This window comes from Castor canadensis, chromosome 14 (assembly GCF_047511655.1).
Source record: "Castor canadensis chromosome 14, mCasCan1.hap1v2, whole genome shotgun sequence".
Taxonomy (NCBI): Eukaryota; Metazoa; Chordata; class Mammalia; order Rodentia; family Castoridae; genus Castor; species Castor canadensis.
The window spans coordinates 106,184,353-106,210,942 of record NC_133399.1 but is presented as its reverse complement, the minus strand read 5'-3'; the positions used below and the strand labels follow the sequence as shown (position 1 = coordinate 106,210,942).

Here is a 26,590-nt window from a genome sequence, read left to right as displayed (position 1 = left end):
CAACACATGAGCCTTTGGGTGACACTTTGGATCCAAGCCATAACAGGGTCAGACCTAGATCAGAGTGAAGTGTGTGAGCCACTTGCATCTGTGACCAGCTCAATTCCTGGAGCCCTGAGTTCCTGTGGAGGGGTAGAAAGAGGGTGAGATGTGTGGGACGGGGTCCAGCAACAGAGTTCCATGCACCTCTCTCTGCTTCCCTTGCTGTCCTTGACCTGAGGAAGATTGGGGTGGGGTGGGGGGAGCTGGGGAGCTCGGTAGCATCTTCCCTCTGCCTGTCTTTGCCTGTATAACATAGGCTTGCTCCAAATAGGTCCTGTGTTTCCATCCTGTGGTCTGAGAACTGGGATCGATATGACCAGCTTTACTTTGCTTTTCACAGAAAAGTGGACGATGACTACAAATCCCAACTCTCCTTAAATGCTTTGTGTAACTCGTGAATCTTCAAAATCTTGATTCCTTTTTCCCTGTGCACGTGCCATTGAGTTAAACAGCCGTCGACTTTGGTTAGGGTCTGAGGATGGTGTCAACTTTTGGAATGTATCAGTACATCTCGATCTTGGCAACTGGGTTGTTTTGTGTGAATTAACACCCTCTGATCTCATGGACTCATTCACTCATCAAGCATTTATTGTGCAAGACGTCGCTGCTCTGTGCTTTGGTTTCCTGCAGCAAGCCTGCTCTACCAGAGCACTACGAGCTGGGTGGCTCAACAGTTCTGAAGGCTGCAAGTCGGACCCAAGGTATCCACAGAGCCCTGTCCCCTTGGAATGCTCTGAGTCGGGAGGGCCCTCCCTTGCCTCTTTCTGGTGGCTGCTGGCAGTCTTTGGTGATCCGTGGCTTATACACGCCTCACTCCACTCTCTGCCTCTGTTGTCACCTGGTGTTCTCCTTATGTCTCTGGGTCTATTTACTTCTCTTTTGAGGATGCCAGTCATTGGATTAGGGCCCACTCCACTCCACTCCACTCCACTCCAGTATGACCTCATCTTAACTAATTACATCGGCGAAGACCCTATTTCTTAATAAAAGTCAGGAGGTTTGGGGGAGATATGAGTTGGGGGGCACTATTCAAACCAGTATGTTAGGGTTTAAGAGTTTTTCTTGATCCTTGACTTTCCTTGATTCTTGTTTGCCTCCCAAAGCAGCTGGAGGTGGGCACTGTGACTAAAGAATGAGGCTGTGTGAAGAGCATGTCAGATGGCACCAGGTCTGTGTGTCTACATGCGTGGTACCCACTCCAGCTGGAAGGACACAGCAGAGTAGTTTCACCAGAATGGTGACAATGAACATCCCAGGCTGGTATCCCTAGGAGACTGACAGGGAGAGGACCTGGGAACAGCAGGTGTCATGGTGGGTGGCAGGAAGGTGGGAACTGTGAGACATCTGGCCCAATGGGTGCCAGGCAGACCTGGATTGGAACCATAGCTCCTTTACCCCGCTAGCTGGCTGTGTGGCCTCAGACAAGTAACTTTAACACACATTGTAGTCGTGGGGACTAAATCCAGTCACGTCCAGTAGAAGCCCTGGAGCCTTGCCCGGGAAGGCAGCCCCACTCAGGAATAGTTAGAAATCCTCCCCCCACCCAAGTGCCTAGCCAGAGATCTGAGCATGAGACTCAGTCTTCTCTTCCCCCATACTCACCAATGTGAGCCAAGGTCTGTCCTACTTTCTAAACAGTGTCCCCAACATCCCACTGCTGGTCACTTTGCAGCCCAGGGCTCCACACCTCCCACCTGGATGGACTGCAGCCTTCACCTCCCTGTCTCTGGCCTCTATCCTGTTCCACTCACGTTCCACACAGCAGCTGAGCCGTCTTTCTCCTGTGCAGATCTGATTGCGCTCTTCTCTCAGGCCCCTCCTATGGCTTCTGGTGCATTCAGTCAGGTTCAAGTCCAGCACTTAGGCCAAACCCTTGCTTTCCCACCCACTGGGCCCCCAGCTTGTGTCCTGTCATGGCTTTCACAGATCTGTCCTCCCTTTAAGCTCCTAAAGGCATTTCTCCTTCTACTCCAAACCCCTCCCTTTCCACCCTGTCCTAGTCAGCTGGGACTGCCATCATGAAATCCTCATATGGGGGGTGTAGACTACAGGCATTTGTTTTTCCCCAGTCTGCAGGCTGGAAGTCTGAAATCAGGGTATACCTTCTCATTGTTTTCTCCCTTGGAGGAGGGAGAAAAAAGGGAGAGGGAGAAAGGGGGGGAGGGAAAGCATATAGTGTACTAGCTTAAGATCTCTGGTGCCTCTTCTTATAGAGCCTCTAAGCCCATCAGAAGGGCCCCACCCTCATTACCTCATCTAATCCAATCCTCTCTCAAAAGCCCCACCTTCTGAAACCATTATCTTGGGAGTAAGAACTTCAACATATAGATTTGGGAGGGACATAAATATTGAATATTTATTCAATCCATACCCCACCCCAGCCCTCTTTACTTAGCTAGGTACCGTTTCTCCTTGAGATTTCACTTTGGATGCTGCTTCGTCCAGGATACTTTCCCTGGTGCCCCTGCCCCCGCCATGGCTGAGTTAGGTCACATCTTTTGCACTTCCAAAGGATAATGCTGACCCTTCCTTTCATCAGAAGGAATTTTTGCTTCCTCCGCAGACGTGTTGGCCCTATTCCATAAAGCAACCCTCTAACCTTAGGGCTATTTTTATCTTTCAGGGCCACCGGGACCCAAAGGTGATCAGGGGAATGAAGGGAAAGAAGGCAAGCCTGGCGTCCCTGGACTACCTGGGCTTCGAGGTAATGGGGTGCCCTTTTCGAGTCCATCTCTGACCTCTCCTTCCTCATCAGTGTGGAGGACGGGTGTCTACCAACTTGGCTTCCAGTGGCCCTAGTCCACCAAGAGACCAGGAAGTCATCATGTCACGATAGGACGGAGCAGATACCTTTTCTTAGTAAGTGTCAGGTTCTGAAGGAAAGAGTACCTGAGAGCCCCAGAGCTCCCTCAAGCCACTCCCCACCCAGGAGCCAGGTTCGCATGGCCAGGATTTTTAGGGGAGGTGTTCCGCAATGCAGACTAGCCCTTGGAAGGTACTGCTTTCCATCAGTGTTCCAAATCCTCCACCAGGCCCCCAAAGCCCCCTGCCCTATCTCACTTCCTGCTGAAACTTCCCAGGTCTGTGTGAGCTGTGAACACCTCCAGCTCCCCACCCTGATGCCCAAGTGACAGCCCTGAATTCACAGTGGCTGGTGGGAAGGGCACTTTGGGGACTTCTGGAAAGACTGTGCTCTCCTTAGACACATTGTCTCAGAAGGTCCTGTGCAGTTAGGGTACCAGACCTTGCATATGAATTTATGGATTCCTGAGCCTGTACTGGAGGTACACCCTCCTAGGAGGGTGTAGAGCTGAAAAGCAAAGCAGAGAAAGGAAGCATGGGGGAAAGGTGTCTGGTTGTTTATTTTAAGAATTTTTATCTGCTGAATCTCCAGGGACATTGCCAAAATAGGAGGGAAGGCAGGGGCTGGAGAAGAACCCCAGGGTGGCCTCCACTCCAGCCTCCCCCTCAGGAGCTCGGGAAACTCAGAATTGCGGATGCCCAGGGCCTCTCCAGTGGTAGAACCACTTTTTCTGCCTAATGAAAGAGAGCTTAGGGGACATCCTTCCTTAGGTTCAGAGTTCTGTGGCCACAGGGCCATTGGACTCTGGGAACAGATACAATGTGTCAAGAAGGGAAAAAATGTCCTTCCATTTCTGGAGGCCACTGTCCTCTCCTCTTCCAGCCCTTTGATGTTATCCCTGGAGGATTAATTACTGAAAGATAGGTTTCTTGTGCATGGGGCAAAAAGCCCAAAACAAACCAACTAGCTCTCCAAGCAGGAAAGAACAATTAGCCAGTTGATGAAGAGAGCCCTGTCTTGCAGCAATGACTGTGGGCTTAGGTCAGGTCTCTGGGGGCCCTGGGCTCTCACTTGCTGAAAGTGTTTGTTGATTCTGGCTCTCCATGGCACAATCAATGCAGGCTATGGCCATGGGGCCTGGTGGCCAGGAGCCCAGGGTCTGATTAGGCAGTGAGCCATGAATCCATTGATTGCCCTTGCTGACATCCTGGTCCTTCTCAGCCTCCAGTCCTCTTTGCTATACCTTTGTTTATGGAAAGGAAGAGACCGTTTTATTCTTTCTTTAAATAGGATGAGGCAGTATTTCATCTTCCCCCTTGTCACTAGTGTAAGACCTTGGATCCAGTAAGCTGAAGGTGACCAACCACAAACTTACAGTTCAGAAGAGAGATCTCAGATCCCACACACTCTTTGCTGTGTGCTCTTCTGCAGGTTACCTAATCTCTGTGCACCTTAGAGTCTTCATTTGTATTATTATAGGTAAAAGAGTATGTCCTACTTTGTTGTGAGGATCAAATGGGATTTTTTTAATGCTTAGTATATAGGAAGTGATCCAATAAATGTTTGCTGAATCTAAAGCTTCCTCAAACCTGTAGGTAAAGAGACATCGAAGTGGGGTTGGCACAACCATCATTACTCACATCAGGACTGCGTCTTTTGGGGGGGAGGGGCCAAGCCTAAGTGGGAAGGTTGGTGCTGACCTGTTTGATGTTGTTTTTGTGGCGTCTTTAAATTACCTAAGAAGACACAGGAAGCAGCAGCTGTGGAGGATGCATGGCAGGGTCAATCGTTGAACTAGACAATGACCTGTGAGGGGCCTTGCACTTCTGAGTCTACACCTCTCCCTTTGTCTCTTCTCTCCCCAGGTTTCCCAGGGGAAAGAGGTACCCCAGGACTGCCTGGCCCAAAGGGTGATGATGGGAAGCTTGGAGCCACAGGCCCAATGGGTATGCGTGGGTTCAAAGGTAATAGCAAATTTCAATGCCCCTTAGAGCTCTGCCCTGCCAGCCACCAGATAGCACACAGGCATTGGAGTGGGTGGATCATGGGTTTTGCCGCTGACCAGCTGAGTGACCTTGGGCAAATGCCTTTGTCTTTTTAAGCCTCAGTTTTCATCTGAAATATAGAAATCCTTGTGTTGCCATATTCCACAGGGCCATCGTGAGGTATACATAAGTAGATGCGTGTGAAACGCTCTGCAAACTCTAAAGTCTTTGTGGAGTGCAGTGGGTGTGGCTACAGGTTGCAGCCCAGAGATGTAACTGGAGGAAGCTGGAGAGGGGTCCCCCAGGACTAGTTCTGATGGCCCCCCTCACTAGTTCTGCCAGACTCCTCACCTTCTGCAAGACTCTGTGTTCCCCTAGTATTTACGACTTTAATTCACTTCCCAGGTTTCTGTTGTTAACAGTGTTTCCTCTGATATTTTCTCTTCCTATGGACAGTCCCTCATTCAGTTTTAGGGGACTTCAGAGTCAGTCCCTGTTTTTCCATTTCCTTTCAAGATTTTCAGACCCACATCATTCGTGCAGAACACAAAGCTGCATGACGCTCTTTCCCTAGGCTTCCTACCAGTTCACTGGTTACCATGACAACTCAGAAAAAAGTACCGCTAATCATTCCCACCCCGTGTTTGGGATGGTCTCTTGATCTTGGATCATTGGGAAATCTTATTCTACTTTCTGTTTGGTGATGAAGCAGGCTAAGATTTCTCTTTCTCTTGTAATCCTCATTTGAAAATTTTAATTTTTAAATGATTATAAAAGTAGTACATGCTTATTGAAAAAAAAACTAGACAATGCAGACATGTGTGAGGGAAAAAGTGAAGAGGAAGTTCTTCCTCCTCAATCCCCTCAGCCTGTATTCTTTAGAATAATCTCCACGAACTCTTTGGAGCACATCCTGCCAGATATTTTTCTAAGCATATTCATATATATATACAGTTGTTTTTGTTTTTTCAAGCCTCGGATCATGCGAGGCATTCTCCCCTGGAACTTTCTTTTTTTTTTTTTTTTTAATCCATACTGTGCCTTGGGCTTTTAATTTACAGATATCTTTCTGGAAATCCTTGAAATAGAATTCCCTGGCCACTTTAATGCCCATTGAATGGTGCCAGGTCTTTCTACTTTGTAGAGTGAGGTGCCAGCTGAGAAAAGAGGTCTGCTCTTTTAGGCATATCCTGGGAAGGAAATTCCCTGTAAACTCTGGCTTGTATTTTATAGTCTCCCCCACTGGAAAACCTGCCTGACATATAACCCATGTCTTCCCCCATATAACTGAAGCCTAGCTCTCTCCCTCTCCCTCTGCTTGTTGGAATAAACTTTGATGTGGATTTTTAAGCCTTGACTATTTAATACAACATCTTTGCTTTGTCTTCTTCCTGCTCTTTGAGGCCCTGTGGTTAAGTGCTGCTCTTCTACACTTTAATGAGACTTCTTCATCTGGACCCCTCCAGATGAAGGGGTCCAGACACCAGAGCAGGTGTCAAATTGGCTAGCTCTTATCTTCCTTACTGTGCCCTCTGGTTGCCGCTGCTCCTGTCTGAGGGTTTCTATGATGGGATTAAGTCTACAGATAACATTGTCTTAACAATTAAGACTTGTTTCCTAATGCCAACATTCCTCTTCTGTTTTCAGGTGACAGAGGCCCAAAAGGAGAGAAAGGAGAGCGAGGAGACAGAGCCGGGGATGCCAGTAAGGATGTTCTACAGGGGTCACTGAGTGCTGTGGGGGCAGAGGAAGTGTGGCAACACCATCATGTGTTGAGGTTGGAGGTTTCTGGGAGCTTGAGTGTCAAGGAGCCTCCTTGGGCTTACTGTATCTTGTAGTATCTCCAGCAAGAGATACTGGCAGACCCCAAGGGCAAAGGCTACACTTCTAAAGGTGGTAACTGGGACCGTGGTTGTGTGGTTGGATCTGAAGGCACAGTCCCAGTTACCACACTAGCTGGCTGTGAACAATCCCAGTGCCTCTGTGTTCTCCCCTATAAAATGAGAACAATTAGAGTCTTTACCCCATAGGGCTGTGGTGAGAATCAAATGAAAGGTGCTTATTACAGGACACAGGCAGTGATAGTTATTCTATATAATGCACTACTAATTCAGATATTCAGATATACTTCCTGAAATCATTGGACGTGCTTGCACCTCCCTTCCCTGAATATTATAAGGGGAAGGCGACAGAGGCCAAGCGTAATCTCTTCTGTTTCCTCCTTTGCCACTAAAAGGGCCACAGGCTGGAGACCTCCTTACTGGCAGACCACCCTGTGTGGGAGTATGTACCTTTCTACCAACGTCCTTCCTGTACTGGTTAAAAGGGGAGCCGGCTTATCTAACTGTGAAGTACTTTTAGGTGTGTTTTCCCCAAAAGAGCTGCATGTACACTCAGAGATTACCAGGCAACTATGCATAGCGTCTCCTAGCCAAGTTTCAAACAAAAACAGAACACCCGGCCCACCATCCTGTTGGCTCTAAGTGTGGCTGCCCACACAGGGCGTGAGCAGATTAGCACTTCCATGGGCACCTGAGCTCCAGGCTTGGCTCTGGGAGAGCTGGCCCAGAAAGAGTGCCTTGGCTATGTTCTCTTGCAGACACCCAGGGACAGGATCCAGTGCCAACTGGACCAAGATTGCCGCCTTCCTAAAGGGTAGCTGAATGTGCCCTTTGGGATGCTGCCTTCTCCTGCCCTGGTCCTTGGCAGTTTCTGACAGAATTCTGCCAAGGTAGCTGAGAAAGATTGTGGCATTGAGCTCTGATAAATAAACAACTGAGGAGTTATGTGGAAAGATGACCTTTGAGAAAGAGATCAGAAACGCTGCTCACATACCAGTGCGTCTTGTCAGAAACTCTGGCATCTCTTCTTTCAGCTGACTTGAGAGCAGAGACAGGAGGTCAGAGGCAACTATGGATATGAAGGATGCTCTGTCACCAGGCTTTATGGGCAGGCCGAGGTGGGGACATAACGTGGGGAGAAGGGAGCCAGAGCCCGGTGGTGTGGGGCTCCCCTGGGGATGGGTGGGAGGCTGGAGAAGGATGCCTGTCCACTTGGCCCTGGAGTCTGTTCACTGCCCAGCCCGAGGCTGATGTCAGCTCTGGGCGCTCCTCCCCAGGGACCGGGCTTTCTTTCCTGCCTTGAGGAAACTACACCCAGAGCTCAGGCACAAAGCTCAAAGCTAGAGCTTCCACAAAGCTCTGAATTTCTTCCAAGATCCCAGCAATGGTCTCCCCGGAGGAAGGAAAAACTGGGAGGTGAGAGGCTCAGCAGAGACAGCTCGCTGGTAGGAGGCTGTTTGCAGCATGAGTCTGGAACGTGGGAGGCACATGGGAAACGTGGAGCCATGAAACTGGAAAAGCATCACCTGTCTCCCCACTGGCAGAGGCTCAGAGAGGACTGACTTCCCTATGACAGGCAGGGACAGGGGCAGAACTGAGCTCTGACTTTCCTGCTTCTGGGATGAGAGCATTGTCCCTGGTGTGGACAGTGGAGTCTTGGACAGTGGGGCTGGGTTCCTTAGACTCCCTAATGACTCCCTCCCTCACTGCTATTCTAGATACTGAAGGAAGGCCCAGACTGAGGGCATCTGTCACAGTCACTCAGGGATAAGGTCTGTTGCCTTCCCACGGCCTCGACCTCCTAGGCTGCCTCTGGCTGTGCCAAAACCAAGCTGCGTTCCAATTCCTGCTGTGTTTCCAAGGCACTCCCATCCCAGAGGTGTTAAGTATATCCCTGAGACCCAGGCTCCAAGGAGAAATCCAAGGCTCTTCTTTCAGAGAACTGTGGAAATTCTGACTAACATGGTGCCCGCTTCTGGGGATTTCTTAGTCATTTTCTGGGGCCTGGGAAACCCCACCATAGGATCTATGGTGCAAGAAGGAGGATGTTCGCACCAGAGAACTGCCCTCCAAAACCAGCACCATGCAGGAGGGCTATTAACTAGACTGTTCTCTGGTAACCCGACCTTACCTGAGGTGCAAAACCTTCACCAAACACCTTATCCCTGCCTGTAGTGCAAAAACCCGATGTTCCTGCAGGTGGGGATGGGACTACATTAAAGATATTGGTGACAAAAACCCAACTAGCCACCCTTGACCTGGGAATTATCACGGGGGAGAGGTATTCTTTGAGGAGAGTATGACAGAGAAAACCTAGGGAGGTATTTGAGTCAATATTAAAATGTTTTTGAGAACAACGTTCTTGCCAGTGTTTACACATGTTTTGACCTGTGGTCCTGTAACATTAGGGTTTAGATGGCTTTCAGATCACTTCCTTTCTCTCTTCCAACCCTACCTCACCTCACAAGTTCACTGAACAAAGGAGAACAGAGAGGTGGGGAGGTCCCAAGGTCACCCCACTTAGATTGAGGTCAAACTGAGTCTAGAGTCCAGGTCTTCTGATGTCTACTGGATGAGAAGTAAAGGTTGTTTTTTTATTTTGTTCTTCCCAGATCTATCAGTCATTCCATTGAATGCTAGTCTTTTTGGAAGTTTGGCCAGGAAAAAAAAATCATATATACATCTTGAGAGAGAAAGACATTTGTTTTACCATAGTATACGGTCTGCTTACAAGAAAAATAAATAATATTTTTGTACTGAGGGGGTAGGTAAAGAATTCGGTTTTGTTTAAGTCCCAGGGCATGAATTTAAAGCAGGCTATATATTCAGATTGTTTTACAAACTTTTCTCAATTTTGGTTTCACATGGAAAAAAATATGCAGCACAACACAGGGGTAAATTCTAAGCCAATGTTTGTTGATAGTTATCATTGGAAGCTTAGAAAACTTGAAAAGTGTTTAACACTTTGTGGGTGTTTTCCATACTTAGGAAAGTTTGGGGGCTGGATCCCAAAGGACCCCCCAGCATGCAGTGTGGGTTCAAACTAAATGATCAGGGGAAGGGTTTCTAGACAATTTCCCCATAGCTTCTGGGATGTTTCAATCTCTGTTTTTGAACAAAGGAAGCAAAGAGAGTCCCTGGAGTCTTCAGATTCCCTCCTCCTGTCCCTGTGCCCTAGGGAACGTGTTCAGGATACTGTTACAAAAATGAGTTAGCCTCATCTCAGGCCTGGGGAGACAAGACTGTGGTATTCTTTATGAACCAATAATATTTCTTTATTAACCACACAGTCAACCTTAATTCCTAATATTCCTTGATAGCCCAGCAACAATAAGACTGAAGAGTAAACGACGCTTCTAAGAAAAATTAAGCACTTAGGTAATACTACCAGTACATGCTGCACTTGGCAGGTGAGACGTGTAGTTTCTGCACGCAGAGATCACTCAGTTCTCACTGACAATATACAAGAGGCATGATTACATCCTTGAGTTACTTGAAGAGGCTTGGAGGAGAAGATGATAAGGGACCCGGCAGTGGTTACCAGAGTTTGTAAGGGACAGAGCCAGGACACGAATCGGGTCTGCTTGGCCTGGAGTCCACACTACCCATCCTTCTCCTACCATCTTTGATTATCTTCTGTGCATCCTGGGGTCCTCCTTGGCAGTGCTGTCTGTCCTGAGTTGGTTAGAAGGAAGGTGTTAATTCTTTCTTAGACTCTCAGTTTCTTTTAAGGGACTCTGTTTAGAGTTTGCTGTGCACTTGGTCAGGCCTTGGCTGCCTCACCTGCCTGTGAGGCTCTGAGCCGGGCCTGAGCAGGCCTTCACAGGGCAGGCTCTGTATCTGTCAGCGAGGCTCTTAGCTACATGTGCCTTTCCTGCTTCCTAATTGTACAGGGCAACAGAGCCAACAGGTGCAGAGGCAGTGTGCATGTCTCTGTGGTGTTTATTCACTCATGCATTCGCTCAGTTTATGCATTCATTCACTCACTCATTCATTCTCTTTATCCTTAGAGTATCTAGTAAGTCCTCAGCAGATGCAAACACAAAAGCATATGCATAAGTGGAAAAGGATTTTTCAAATATTTCCTCCCCAAAGTTTATGCTTAGTAACTAAAAATACCTAGGGACACAAAGTTCACTCAAGAAAATTGCCCTGACTGAGTATAGTGGTGCATGCCTGCAATCCCAGCTACTCAGGAGGGGGTGGGGGGAAATAGAAGGACCACAGTTCAAGGCCAGTCCAGGCAAAAAGCGTTAGTGAGACCCTATCACAAAAACCAAACTAGAATGATAGCACATGCCTGTAATCTCAGCTACTCAGGAGACGGGGGTAGAAGGACTGAGGTCTGGGGTAGGGGGTGCTGGGAGTGTGGCTCAAGTCGTACAGCACTTGCCTGGCAAGCTCAAGGTCCTGAGTTAAAACCCAGTACTTCTCCCTACCACCACCAAAAAAAAAAAAAAAAAAAAAGAAGAAGAAGAAAATTGTCCTGAGGTGACAACCAAAGCAGGATGGGAACACCAGAAAGAACAAGGAAATGGCAATGAGGGCATGCTGAGAACAAGCTGAAACTGAGCAGGGTGGGCTCAGGGAGCAGGATCAGAATACAGGGCTGGGGCAGAAAGGGCTGTGGAAAGGAGCATTAGCCGGGGGGACAAATGGACACTCAGGAAGTGGGGATCTGGTCTCCCCTATTCCTCAGCACAGAGGAAAGTGTTTAGGAAGGAAGCACTGGGTTATTCACTTCTTTTCAAACCTTTGTCGAGCATTTGCCATATATCAGGAGCTTAGTCTGCTGGGTGAGAAAGACTTACCAGCAATTGCAGAGGACTCTGGGAAGGACTATGGCAGATAGAAGTAGGGACAAAGTCAGCAAGGTGCCTTTTTGCCTTTGGGATCCAACAGGTGTGTGTGGAAGGGAAGTAGCTCCGATGCGGAGTTTATGAAGCAGACAGGACATGAAACAGAAAGTGTTCTCTGACCATCTCAAATGGTTTGGCATAGCAAGCGTTTACAGAGTGAGAACCAAAAACGGAGGCCCAGCGGAATGTGGGATACCCCGGGGCCTGGCACTGGGAAGCCACCAGTGGCCCCTGTAAAGTGACTGGGCAGAGAACCAACGGGAAGCTTGGCCACCCAATGTCCCTCCACCCCCAACTGAGGCCTGGGTGCAGCTGGCAGGCCCTTCCTTCCTGGAGACAGTCCCCACTCCAAGTCCATGCTGCCCCTCTGCTCCAGCTCCTTCTCTGGTCTGAGCTGCCCCTGCCCCTTTAGTGATCTGTTTTTCAGAAACTCATTTCCAGAAAAGAAGACAAGACCCATGCTACATGGAGCTCTACAGGTACAACATGAGTAGCTCAGAGGAGAACACCTGCTTCTTCAGCACTCATTTACACGCTCTGACGCCAACTGCATGCTTTTCCACACAGCCAATTCTCCAACACCAGCTGAATGCCCCAAAATTCAATTCAGTTTCAGCTTTATCTACCTGGAATTAGCATAGATCCCACAGGTTGAGTACTCCATCCCACACACAAGGCTAGAGTATTTACCAGTTCCTTATAAATGGTCCAATTAAGGAACATCCAGAAGGAAGTGACACACAGGGCCATGGGTGGAGAAGTGCAGGAACCTCCAAGCACCCTCTCCAGGCAAAGCCATTCTCCCAGCTCCTCCCCTTTAGCAACCCAAAAGCTCTTCACAGGATATCCTGTAATTCTAGCTACTTGGCTACTTGGGAGGCAGAGATCAGGAGGAGTGAGGTCCAAGCCAGCCCAGGCAAATTGAAACCCTATCTTGAAAATACCCAACACAAAACAGGGCTGGCAGAGTGACTCAAGTGCTAGAGTCACTCTAAGAGTACCTGTCTAGCAAGTGTGAGGTCCTGAGATCAAACACTGACCACCCCCTGCTCAAAAAAAAAAAAAAAAAGGAGTAATTGAACTCAACCTCCAGCCTCTCTCCCCTGGAGGTTAGGGACTGGTGGAAAGTTCCAACCTTCTCGTATGTGGTTGGTTCCACTGACAAACAGGGCCTTTCACTAACATACTCAGGTGTGAAAACAAAGATGTCCACATGCTGTTTCAGGAGCCAGGGAGGAAAAAGTATTACGACAGATGTTTGTATCTCTCTTGTCACTTAGGTAGTCACAAGAGTTTTAGGAGTTCTTGCCAGGAGCCAGGGACAAGGACCAAATATATATTTCTTCTTATATCACAGTAGCACACCGAAGTTCCAAGTCCCATTCTGACCCACTTGCTGTGCAGCCCTGAGGCCCATCCTTTTGGCCTCCCTGGCCATAGTTTCCTCCTTTTTTTTAAATCCCTCTTGTTCTTTGCAGCTGGCCTTCCAGACATTCTGGCTTGCCAAGATCCTATCTTAAACTTTCCAAATACAAATCCAGTGACTTTTCCTGAAAGTTTCTAGTGACCCCTTCCAGGGAGCATTCAGATTACTGTGTGTAGAAAACAGTTCAGTTCTAATTCATCTGTGTTGTACTTGACTTAGTGGCTTCACGTGGATTCAAGAGGACCTGGTAGCATTTAAGACGTGGTCCCTTTAAGAAGCAAGGTGGACTGGGGGTATGACTCAAGTGTACAGAACTTGCTTAGCAAGTGCAAGGTTCTGAGTTCAAACCCCAGTGCTGAAAAAGGAAGAGGAGGAGGAGAAGGAGGAGGAGGAGGAGGAGGTGGTCAGATGCCAGTGGATCACACCTGTAATCCTAGCTAGTTGGGAGACGGAGATCAGGAGGAAATGGGGTTCAAAGTCAGCCCAAGCAAATAGTTCCCAAGACCTGATCTTTAAAAATACCCAACCCAAAACAGGGCTGGTAGAGCATCTAACAAGTTAGAGGTCCTGAGTTCAAATCCCAGTACCACTTAAAAAAAAGGAATAAGAGGAGGAGTAGGGGGAGGAGGGAGGAAGAGGAGAAAGAAGAGAGAGAAGCCACCAGGGAGACAAATGGGAGGGAAGGGGCTGCGTAAGAGGCAGTGTCAGCTGATCTAGTCATGTTACATTCATCTCTTACAAAGGGCATTTTCAGCATCCCTGCCAGACAGACAGAGACAAGAGCTGGGGCTGTGCCCAGGTGAGGAACAAGTGCTAAGGCCTGAAGTGAAGCCCCTTGCAAATGGAGGGGTGCTGAGAGGCCATTAACAGGCTGCTAATATCTGTGTTCTAAATGGTAACTGAAAGCAGGGACCAAGGGCCAAAGCTTGAGAAGAACTGCACCAGAAAAAAATAATAAACAAGCCGATATTTGGAGCTTATGTTATGGGTTAGTGGCCAGGTGTGTTTAAGGACTTGGGAGGCTCTGCTGCTTGAAACCATTACTTTAGTGGGGTCTGCTAGTCGAGCTAATCAGTTTGCTGCTCCCAGTTCCTGTTCTTCCTGTGGTGAGTGAGGGAGACCAGCCTGCTGCTGCTGGCTCATCCCCATGGCTCCTCACCTGTCCTTCCACCCAGGGCCTGGAGACAGCCCCCGGGGACTGGCCTGCCACTTCCCTGGCAAGCAGGCAACTGTCTCTGGGATTTGCCCTGCAGGAAAACTCTTTTAGTAATGCAAATCTTAGACTGAAGATGAGCATGGAATTTTCTAGAAAAACGATGCCTTGAAACCACCAAAGAACTGAAGTTTGGGTCTTTGACATGGGTTTTGTGCAAAGTTTCCGGCTGAGATGAAGTCGAAATGTACATTGAAACTAGGAATGGTTGAACTGTTTATTTAGAAAACATTTCAAACAAACTTGAGATCACCATGATGCTGAGCAAGCTCTCTCCCAGTGTGATGCTTGGGGAGTGTGCACTGTGAGCCCTGGTAGATTCACCCAGGAGGGCCACCACTGTGTAACTTCACAGCTCCTTGTCCCCTCCTGTTCTTGGACGCTGGAAACACCTTGCAGGATCCACTCATTTCAGGTGGACTTACCTGCCCCTGAGCTGGATTTCAGTCTCTTTTCTTCAGGGAGCTTGGAAGAAGGAGAACTGGGAGAGGGCCAAGCTGTGAACCTCCGAGGAGGTCTTGTGGGTGCTGTGGTTGGAGGGCTACATGCTGGCTTCCTGTCTGACTCAGAGCTGGGAGGGTCACTTGCCACAATGCCACCATCCCTCCACGATCTTCCCTTTGGGTTATGTTGACCCCCACACCACTGAGACCGATCACCCCAGTCACTGGGCTCTTGCTGATTTCACATGACCTCAGTGTGTGGCATCATCACCCCACCCAACACGGGTGGGGACTACTGAGTGGTGCCATCCTCGCCCAGAATTAGAATGTGCTCAGCCTGGGTCTGGGCAGTTCCTTTGAGGATTTACAGTATGGGGGAGGGGAGCATGAGAGAAGGAGCGGGGACTCAGCCTTGAAAGATTGAGGAGCAGATCTGAGAAAGGAAAAGAGTGGGGAGGGGCAGTGGGAACTGGGCAGGCTCCCAGGGGCTCTGCTATGAGTGCTCCAAGACTGCAGATATGAGTGGGAACACCACTGTCTGTCTCCTGGCTTCCCAGGGTTTCTTTCTAGTCCTAAATTTCTACTTACCTGCCCACCCAGTTCACCTGTTTACTCAGGTCGCCCAGTCAATTCCTACAAATGCAGCTGCAAACAGCTTCCAACCCTCCCGGCTCTGAGCTGGGCAGGGAAAGCTTTCTCTTACTGTTTCATCAGACACATCTTTAGTGAACACCTACTTGGAGCCAGTCAGCCAGGAATAGCAACATCAGAGGCACATGCTCTCATTCCAAAGAATATACAATAGAAATGGGACATGAAGGGGGGAACCAACAGCTTCAAAGGATTAGTGCAGGCAGTGCAGTGACACCTCGGGGGACAATTCTTCTACCCAGAAAAGTCTCAAGCACCCCCCGTATGACCCCAATCTGAGACCCAGCCCTGTAGACACCCAGATGCAGTCACTTTGTCACATGAGTTGGAGCCTCTGCTTTCTCACCTGTAAAGTGGGACGGTACCACCCACTTTGGAGGGGGGTGGGCTAATAAAAATGCTTTGAGGAGGCACCAAGTCCTGCATCTAGTTCAGAGCCCATTACCCCAAGGAACAGTGTTTTCTGTAGGGCACCAGCAGCTCAAGTACAGGCCACATTTTGAAGGCAGTGCCCTCCAGGACAGCCTGAGCAGAAATGTCTTCTTTTGCCCCAGAGATAGCTCCTGCCTCCCATATGGATCACATTTCCTGTTGGGAAGTGTCACCCCAGCCTGGGGGTAGGGGGCAGGGCTGCAGGCCCTGGTTCTGCAGGCAGGCTGGGGGCATGAGGAGTTCTTTCTTTACAAGAGAATGAAAGTTCAACTTCCTTAATGGGCAGATGGTCCAAATTATCCCTGGGGCCCTGCTCTGCAGCTGCAGAGAAGCAGAGCCTATTTTCCCAGCCCCACGTGTTTATTTCTGTTCCCCACAACCTCTTCTGTCTTGTTTGGCAGAGGGATGGGAAGGCAGGAAAAACAAACATCAAGGGCTGTACTATTCCAGGAGTAGCTTGGGCTTTCCTCCTTTTCTTCAGAAGGAAAGATCCCTAGGCTCTAGGACCCTTCTAAGGCATAGCTGAGCAAGTGGTATGAGTCTACATCACCCATTCATTCACCCACTGGCTCGCTCACTCACTCACTCATTCCAATTCGCTGAGCACTGGTGTGCTAGGGTCTCTGTGTGCAAACAGGGACACAAGTAGATGCTGAATGACTGTTCCCTTCACAGAACTTAGGAGCGGGGGATGCAGAGAGACACAGAGAGGGAATAGCAGTGTAATAGTTCTCAGAGGTGGGGAGCACAGATCCAGAAAGCTTCCCCAGAGGAGGTGACACCTTTGTGATTTGCAAGTCTAGACAACTGGTCATGTAGTCTCCAGCTTGATTCTGGATCTGTCTTCTCAGACAATGCTCTGGCCATGCATGAAGACCACCTGTGAACTGTTCAGAAATACCCCCAAACTGTTCAACTGTGCCGTGCTGTTGGTGGTTTTCACATATCTCCAGGTGATTCCAATGCATAGTAGGGCTGAGAACCGCAGCTGTAAATCTAAGACTCATTCCCTTCGAGAAGTACAGTGGACCCCCAGGGCTGTTGTGAGGTAGATGAAAAGCACCTTATTAGACATTTGCCATAAGCGTTCAGCCTGAGAACCAACTCTGTGGGTAGAAAATAAGAGGACTGTAATCTTCTTAGACTCTGCCCAGTAGCAGCTGTGTGACCCTGGCTGGACAAGTCACTTCACTCTTCTGGGCCCATCTCTTCCCTTTTAATAACTAGCTGTGGTGGTATTATGAAGAATAATGGGAAAATGCATTAGAGAGCACTTTGCACAGTGTCTGACCTATAGCAGGAAGTCAGCAGACAGACAGTAGTTCCTCTTGATGCTCCCGCTTCACTTGAAACTTCCCCTGGGAAGTGCCTAGGACTTGGCTTTGCTATAGTTGGGTTTGGGAGCAGCTCTGAGCCAGGCATGGATAAGACCTGCTGGGTAGTCAGTAGTTCCAAGGCTACCCCAACCCTGTAAACTGGGTCTGAGAGATGGTAGCCACTGGCCACTCAGTGGTCCTTCTAGATCTGCCAAGGAGCCGAGTAATGAAGCTCAGTGTGCTGAGAGAAAGACTTCACATCTTGCCCCCCAATAAGGGCCACAAAACCCAAAGCAGGAAGTGTAAATAAGGTAAGGAATAATTGGACATCCAGAGATGCCAGTGCCCTGTAAATGAAACCAGATGCTGGTTTTCAGGTCCTGGGATGGATTCCCAAGAGATGCTGTGAGCTCCCTTGTTCCCAGAGGCAGGGTGAGCAGCTGTCAGAGGTAGTACAGAGGGATTGGGGATCTGAGTTTGAAGTGGGGGTAGAGGCTCAAGATCAGTGTCCAAGGCAGCTTCCCACTCTGTGCAAGGAATTCAAAGCAAGGAAATCTGGGGTCAGACCCAGCCTGCTTTGTCTGGGGCCCTGCTTTTCCTGTCCAGATATTTACAAAGCAGAGAGAGGAAAGAAATGTTTGCTTTGAGAGGAGAATCCCTACACATCAGGAGATTTTTAAGGTCTGCTTGAGGAGCCCTGGAGTGGCCTCAGCCCTAGCACAGAATTCCTGGACTATTCTGGAGCTGCCTTGCTTGACAAATCACATCCAGTTTGCATTAGCGTGCAGAAAGTTGCTGACAGCAGGAGCCAGGCTTCTGCTGGATGCCCTCGTCCCCCTCCCTTAGCATGCTAAGGATCCAGGAACTGTGCCTGGGGAGAAGAGAGGAAGTGAGGAGGAGACTAATCCAGTTGAAGGAGTGAGCCCCTGGTTCCAGCATGGTCTCTCGCTCTGCAAATAGTCTTTCAAGGCTCCTATCTCTACTAGTATGCAAGCTGTTCTTAGCAGTGTTGGGGGATCCTCCGAGTTCATCCAGCCATTGCTGGATGGCCTGCTGGCCAACTGGGGTGGGAGGTAACAGTGATGGCAGCCCACCATATGCAAGTTCTTGATACACATGGTTGCTCCCACCACCACCATTCTACCCATGTGTCCAGTGGTGGCATTGGCCAGAAGCAGCCTCCTTCCGTCCACCTGGTTTCCTCCCCACAGGAGTCTCCATCCAAAGTCCCCAGTCCTCCCAGGGTCCACAGAGGCAGGTCGCCCATCAGCCCTTAGATGGATGTGTGGCATTCACGCTCTCATTGGACTTTTCTGGTACTAAGGGCCAGAGACTCATCCAGATCCCTTCAAGCAGTGGGGCCTGGGAAGACCTTGGGAGTCCAGGAGCCATCACACAGGCGGGCCTTGCAGAGCCTAGATCAGGATCCAAAATGGAGACCACTACCAGAGGGGTCAGTTTATCACTCTGAGGTCTTATCTCCAACATGGCCTATTGATTCTACTGTCCCTTCCTCTGCTTAATGCTCTCTACCCTCTCCAGCTCACATTCTTAAGAGTGTGGGGAGTTCTGGAATCCTTACACAACTGTAACTTTCACTTCCCTGACTCTTCTGAGCCTCCTCACTCCCCCTCATTGACCCCCCCCTTTCTCCCTTTGAAGCAAATTATCCCTGTACAAACGGAGGTTAGGTTCAATTCATGCTAAATAAATCTGTCCTCACCCCTATAACTATTGCCAGGTTTGTCTGGCTTTGCCATCAGGTGTGGCATTTGCCAATCTAGTCAAGGAGTGTGCTGTGCCCTGTGGCACTTCCTCACATGCAGAAAAGACCCCCAAAGATTGGTTGGGCTCAGAAGTTTTAGTTCCATGGGAACCAGGAAGGTCCTGAGGCACTCAGAAAATCACTCTGGTCATGACCACTCAGAAAGGCAAGCGTCCGTCCATCCACACAGCCACCCTCCGGTCTCTAGTCAGCAATCAGGTGACTAGTGTAGTGCTCCCAGCCAGGTGAAACGCTGAGAGCCATGGACCAAAAAGACACAATCCTCTTCCCAATGGGAAGTAGATGCGTGTATGTAACCCTAGCAGGCCAAGAACTTCCTGAAGCTCTCTCAAGCCTAACCCTCTGGTCTGAGGAGTGCCAGCCTACCCTGGCCTTGGTCTCCTGGGTTCATACTAAATTCCCTCAGTGTGGTGGCTCAGTGCTAAGAATGGCTGGCGTGGGAAGGAGAGATAGTCCAGGAAGAGTGGACTCTGGCTTCCCAGTCATAGCTGGTTGGACTTCTCTCTCAAACTCAGTTTCTTCATCCTTGCATGAAGATATTTCCTTGGAGTCCCTGAGTTCTCTGTCAACTCTGGAATTCTGCAGTATTTTCCATTTCTGTACATTGGTTCATTTGAGTGACTCAAGGGCAAAGACAGTACTTACTTTGCAGCACATCCTTGGCATCCGGTGCAACCCTGCAATGTGGTAGAGGTTCCACTCGTGCATCTGGATGGATAAGTAAGTGAGTAATTGAAAAACAGAAAAACATCCAGCAATGAAGACCTTCAAATACAGATTCAGCATAAAGTACTTGTTTTTTAGTAAATGCTCCATCAAAAGACAGCTTTACCAAATTTGTGAAGCCGATTAGTGGACCCTGCTCAGAGCTCAGGAAGAATGAAGGAACCTAGGAGAGAGGCTCTAAATAGAGAACTGGCTCAAGAGTTAAGTGTCAAGTTCAGGCCCCAGCTCTTCTGCTCACTAAGGTAAGGCATATCATCTCTCTGGGCCTCTGGTCCCTCATGACAGTGTGTCATCTCCAAGTCTCCTCCAGCTGGCAAATTCTGTGCTTCTCTGTCATATGTGATGATTGGAAAAGCCCAAAAATTGTGTCACAATTAACTAAAATAGCTCTGTGCACTGAGTGATAGGACATCTGTAGCCCACAACTAAGCTATGCAAGTTGTTTCCAGTGGTATCCTCAGAAAATGCAAAGCTGTCTGGTCCAGATCCATGCCTTCTTCTCCATGACCTGACTCTGTGAGTGTCTCATTCTCACCCTCTTTACTGGGAAACCAGGTCAGGATGTGGGAGACCTGAGGCCTGCTCCAGAGGGGTGGACATGCTGTGTAATGGTCAAGGTCAGCTCAGCAGGCCAGGGAATGGGAGGTGGGTTCTGTGGGCTAGGGCTACAGCCAGGCAGAAAGCCCCAAGCAGAGGTTAGAACCACTGACGCACCAGAAAACTTGTGGTTGAAACAATTGGTCCTTTGGTCTTCAAGAACTAGAATGGGTCTGTCCCCTGCCCCCTGGGTTCCCCTCATCATTGTCTTCCTTAGGGCCACATAGCAAAGCCAAGCAGTGAGGCTTCTGCACTCAGCTTTGATTTGAGAGCACTCTTCTTTATCTCCCTCTCTGTACAAAAGTTACTTCCTTCCTCTCAATCCCACGGTGTTGGTGGAGTCCATGGTGCTCAACCCTGTGGCAGCAGGGAAAAGAGGAACAGAGAGCTGGACATCTGGATGTCTCTTCTAGGAATAGGGAATGGTAGAGAGGAGGTTACAAGGAAAAGCTTTGCCTAAGACTTGTGGGCTGGGGATTGGTCAAGCTGTCAAGTTAGAACAACCGCTACTTGTCCTCCATGTTTTGGGTGAGGATCAGCTGCTGGCTGGGGGAGGTGTTATGGTTCAGAATCATTGTGACCCTTTTGAGGTATTTGACATCTGTTGACTTCATGGGCAGGAGGTAGCTCACCACAGCAAGCAGTCAAGAATCTGGCGTCTGGCCTTTCTCTTAAACTTGAGTTTTCAGCCAAGAATGGGAAGGCTGCCCTGTGCCATTCCTTCAGAGCTGGATAGGTCCAGTCTGTGGTCAGAACTAGTCTCTCCATGTGAAAGCTGCGAGCCCAGTGTAGGCTAGAAATGTTGAACAAGAGGAAGAGCGTGGCGTTTTCTTCACCAAGGGAGCTCACCCCATGAATTCGCATCAGATATCCCATGGGATAATGGGGACCAGGGTTGTTATCCTCATTTTGTTCTAGAAGAATTTTCCAGGGCTCACTGAGGTGGGTGGCAAAGGGCCACTTAGGCAATGGAGGGAAGTTATGGAGAGCAGTGTCTGCAGTCTCCAGAGCTGGGGTTCCATTGCTCATCATGGACACTTGTGCTCTTTGTCATCCAAGTGGGCCATCCCCTCTTGCTGTGAGATTAGATCTAAGTGCCTGATCTTCACACTATCAGGAATTCCTGCCTTCCATATTTCTTCACTGTCATGTGCAAAAAGAGGCATCTCTCTTGTCCCAGGCAGCTCCACGTGCCCTGCAGGGACCATTCCAATTGGTCAGCTGAGGAAGAAGCTCCTTTGACTAACAAGAAGTGTTGAGGGAGAGTCACAGGCTGGGGCTACCTCTCAGGCACTTGGTCTGATTAATGCATTAGAGCATGGGGTGAGAGCATTTTTGGGTGGTGGTTGATTGCTTAGTGGGAAAACTTTGCCCTGAGGCAGAAATGCTGGGAAAAAGCTGAATTGAAACCATCTGCCCACAGAAACCCAAACCTCTTAACAAGTCATGATGTCTTTCTCAGGCTGGTGAGGGGGAGCCACTAGCAGGGTGTGTTTGATGACTTCCCATGTATATTGCTGAAGGTGTCTACACCTCTCAAGTCTGGAAAAGGTACCACTTGCATGGTGGCCTCCCTATACCTTGACAGGGACCAAAGAGGCTGGGGACACTGTTCAAGGATCAGCCCTGTCTGAGTTCCTGAACTGGGGCAGTCTGCATCATAAGCAGGTCAAACCTTAGCCTAAGGTTTCCCAGGGAGGTCATGACAGAATTGAGATTTTGTTAGTGGGAAAAACTCAAGAAACAGCTTACAGCCATATGCTATAAGATGCATCAAAAATGAAATGTGCCATCTGGTTTGGATGAGTCCAGGGGAGCTGTCATGGTTTTCAGAATCATTTTGACCCTTTTGGGGCATTTGACATCTGTTGACCTCATGGGCAGGTGATAGTTCACCATGGCAAGCAATCAGGAGTCTGGGGACAAGTGACATGGAACAGGCTCCAATGCTTCATGAACCAACACTGGGGTCTGGGTGGAATGACACCTCATCCAGTCCTTCCAAGACCATTTCTACCTTCCTCCTCTGGTGGGCACTCCTCCTCCTTTCAGGCCCTGAAGTCAGTTTGCTAGTTAAGAGGGGCACCCCATTAGGGGACCATGGCTTTGCTTGGTGCATGAGGAACGTGGGCCATGGGCCAGATACGTCCTTGAAAGTGATGCTGTGGTCCCACAATTATGGTAACCACATGTTTCCAATTTCTTTTGTCCTGTTTCCAAATACTCTTTTGTCACTTCCATGTATATTGAAACCTCCTGGGAATTTAAATATGTCAGCATCCAAATGACATTTTCCAGACTTCCTCCAGAACCCACCAAAATTATAGGACAGACCACATCTCCATTTGCTCATTGGGAATATAGGCATTGTACTAATACCTGATCTTTGGGTCCAGTACCCACAATTGTGTTGTAAAAAGAAGCTAGTGAGTGATAGAAGGGGCTGTGTTGTAATATTGAGGGTGCTGGGGCTGTGGGAATGCCCTGATAGTGGACTCTCCACTCGGTCTCCCACCAAAGCCCTGGAGTACAGATTGTATCCAACAGCTACCTTCCCACCCGGATCTACATTATCAAGTGAGTTCATCCACTCATGTGTGCCGTCATTTACAGATTGGCCCTCTCAGTGTTTCGGGCACTGTACTAGGCCATGTGATCCTGGAATGCACCTGGTGTCCTAGGACAGTAAAAGGCAGTTACGAGGCAAAGGAATAAGTGTGGATGGAGAAGGGGCCCTGGCCAGGTAGGGAATGGGGAACAGGATGGATTTCTGGAAGAAAGGGACATCTAACCTGAAATCTAAAGAAGAAAACTCCAGGCCAGCATAGAGATGGGGGTTTTCTGAGGTAAGGGAGTTCATATCCATATCACTATCCATTACCTTCCTTGTCCAGCTTCCAAGATGGCACCTCCATTCACTCTCCCCAGTTTCTTCTGTTTCCATCTATGCATTTGTCATTACTTGTTAACTAGCTTCTTTATTAGTCTCCCCAGATAGAGTGTCAGCTCCAGGAAGGCAGAGCCTTTGTTTATGGTTGTATCCACTGCTCTTCTACAGATTATCAGTCTAGGTGAGTAGGGAATGGAGTGAGTTCAGGCTAGCAAGAGCAGAGGGACCAAGTCAGGGACTCTGAATGTTAGCCCTTCCGGTCCCTATGACCAGACATGGTGAATGCTGCCTGACCTGCTGCAGGATCCATAGCTTTCTCCTCTCACCCTACTGCACTCCCCAGGCCCACACCAAGGCTCCAGTTCTTAGCTTCCCAGAGCTGAATGGTGCACTGCTACATGACATGGTGCTGGCAGCAGGTCTGCGAGAGCTCAAGGTTGACACCTGCACAGGAGTGGGCCTCCATTGCTGTGCTGCTGGCTCCAGGCTAGCGCTCCTCATAAGCCCCTGGGGAGTCTCTGTGTCAGACCAGGCCTCTGGATCCCAGCTTCCCTCCACGGTTTCTTCTCCAGGATTTCTGTGTTCTCTCGATGCCCCTCAGCCTTTCTCTTGACAGCCTGCGGGAGCTGCATTTTCAGTAACTGCCTGGGGTGGATGGCTGTGGGGCTGCTGGGTTAGGGATGGAGGATGCTTGATAAACGCACTGACTGTTGACAGGGGCCTTGCAAAGGGATCGCTCTGTAGTCTTCTAGTGTCTTGGGAGTGGTGCAGTTTCCTGGTGGCTTCTTTGGTTTTCCTGTGCAGAACATTCTGGGTTCAGTCTACCAGCACATAATGGACACATGGCAGGCTCCAAGTCCTCTTCTTTCTCATGTGGTACACATGTGTGAGTTGTCAACTCTACTGTCCTCTTCAGGGGCCTATAAGGTCTTTGCTAAGTCATGGTCATTTGAAGGCGAAAATCCCCTTGCCCACCTGGCCAAAAAAATAAAAATAAAGTAGGGAAGGGAAGGAAAGGGAGGGAGGAAGGAACTAAGGAAGGAAGGAAAGAAGGGAGGGAGGAAGGAAGGAAGGAAAGAAGGGAAGGAGGAAGGAAGGGATAATTACCCCAAAGAAGCAGCATTTGATCAGGCTTGCTCTTTCATCCAGCAGTTCACATAGGGGTTTTCCTGCACTGCATCTCCCACTTGTCACCATATCACAGTACAGTTCTCCCCCAGCCCCACCGCACATGTCCCAGATGGTAAGCTTTGATCACTTCCCTGGCTTGGAATCCTTGATTGTTGGAGCTGGAAGGAACCTTAATCCTGTCACCTCTGAATGCTCATATATAGACCAAGAACTGCTGAATCACTTGGGACACCAGGAAAAAATGCAGATCCCTGACTCCTGCCACCAACCAGGTCTGGTTGACCCAAGAGTCTGTAATGAGCAGGTGTTCCTATGATTTTGACCTTTGGCCAGATTCAAGACCACTCACTCACTGACCACTCCAGTATCTTATCAAATGAGGAAGCTCGGATCCTCCTGGGTGAAATACATCCCCTCCCCATGAGTAACAGGGCAGCCAGGATGGTGAGAAGGATCACCACGTAGACACATCGGGAAACCCAAGTTGTGGTCCCAACTGTGGCATTAACCATGTGTTGTCTGAGACCATGCCTCCAGCTAAACCCTGGCTTTGAGCTGATCAGAGGCTTCTCCCTGTCACTCCAATCTTCTTTGAGTTCCCAAAACAACCACCTGAAAACTAATGCAATGCCTTGTAATGAAAACAATGGGCTTTACTCCTTTTTCCATTCAGAAAACGCTCATTCATTTCCTCTAGCCAGACTCTAAATGGAGGCAGTGTCTGTCAGTCTTTAGTTCAGGGGAGCAAACTAGCATGGAGGAGGACCTGCCACATGTGGACACTGTGCCTGGAGCCCTGTGCATGTCACTTCAGTTGCCTGCACAGTAGTCCTGTGAAGCAGATGTGTCCTCATTGGGGGAAATGACTTCAGAGAGGCTATTTTAAGGTCATTCAAGTAGAAAGAGCCCACAGGGTGGGGGCACCATTGTAAGGTCTTTATGCTTATTACTGTATTCCATGCACTATTTTATCATCTCTGAAGTCAGGAAGCACCAGCAACGGGTGTCATCTGCCATCATAACTGGCAGAGCTTTCCCTTTTTAGTGGCATTTTAAGTACAGCTGTGCCTTATAACAAGGAGCTTCTTAGATTTGGCGAGTCACTTACTCTCTCACTGACAGATCATGAGAGGCAGAACCAGAATTCACAGTCAGGTCTCTAGTTTAGGCATTTTCCTGCTCACAGCTTAGTGGGAAAGTAGACACGAGTGACGAACTTAGGGCTGGATACTTCGTGGAGACCACTCCACCTCCTGAGCTGCACAGCAAGGCCACCTGCCCACAAAACCTTGGCCAACCCTGGCTTCCTCTGTTCCTCCTACGTTCCTCCCTGACCAGTGTGGCTATGGGTCACCAGGTGTCAAAAGATGGAGGGAAATCCAGCAATCATACCCCCTTGGTATTATTTACCCAAATGAATTGAAAACTTACATTCACCCCAAAACCTACATGTGGGTGATTATAGCAGCTCGATTCATAATTGCCAGAACACAGAAACAACCAAGATGCCCTTCCATAGTGGATGGAGAAACTAACTGGAATATCCAAACAGTAGAATATTAATTGGCACTAAAAATAAAAGAACAATCAAGCTGTGTAAGACATGGAAGACCCTCAAATGAAGATTGCTAAGTGAAAGAAGCCAATCTGCAAAGGCTGTGCCCTGTGCAACATCAACACTTTGACATTCTGGAAAAGACTGTAAAAGATCAGGAGTTCCAGAGGACAAACGAAGAGAGGCACGAGTTGATGGAGCCCAGAGAAATTTTAGGGCTTTGAAACTACCATGTGTGATTTGGTGATGGTGGGTGTAATATACAGTTGTCCAAACCTTAGGACATACCAAATCCAAGACTGGGTTGTGCCTGAGGGCAACTATGGTCACAATCATGTGACAACAGAGGATTGTCAGTTGTAACAAATACACCACTCTGGTCAGGGATGTCATTAATAGGAGAGACTATGTATATGGGGACAGGGAGAATGTGGGAAATCTCCATGCCTTCCCGTCAATTTTGCTGTGAACCTAAAACTCTTTCAATTTCAAAAGAGAGAAGTAGGGAGCCAGGTGCAGTGGCTTATTTCTAGAATCCCATCTAATCTGGATATGGATACTGGGAGTATCATGGTTCAAGGCCAGCCTGGGCAAAAATTTAATCAGATCTCCATCCCATTTCAACAACCAACCTGGGCTCGGTGGTGCGTGTCTGTAGTCCAAGCCACTCAGGAGCTGTAGGTAGGAAGGATCACAGTTTGAGGCCCTCCTGCACAAAAAGTGTGAATCCCTATCTGGAAAATAACTTAAAGCAAAAAGGGCTGTGGACAGGTTCAAGTGGTAGAGCACTTTCCTAGCAAGCTCAAGGCCCTGAGTTCAAACCCCAGTACTGGGAAAAAAAAAAAAGTGGGATGAGGAAGGTTGACAAAGGGCAGGAGTGACACACCCTCGTCT

At 48.9% G+C, this 26,590-nt stretch overlaps 1 protein-coding gene across 2 annotated transcripts in view; it reads left to right on the top strand.

The window, feature by feature from the left end:
• Nucleotides 1–26,590, top strand: part of Scara5 (scavenger receptor class A member 5) — a 103,266-nt gene that overhangs the window by 69,649 nt on the left and 7,027 nt on the right. For both annotated transcript variants that reach the window (XR_012441574.1, XM_020173202.2), the window contains exons 5-7: nucleotides 2,666–2,746; nucleotides 4,711–4,809; nucleotides 6,478–6,534. Coding sequence is in view for 1 of the 2 variants with exons in the window: in XM_020173202.2 (XP_020028791.1) it covers nucleotides 2,666–2,746; nucleotides 4,711–4,809; nucleotides 6,478–6,534 (237 nt within the window). In the remaining variant the exon portion in view is untranslated. The remainder of the gene's footprint in view (nucleotides 1–2,665; nucleotides 2,747–4,710; nucleotides 4,810–6,477; nucleotides 6,535–26,590) is intronic.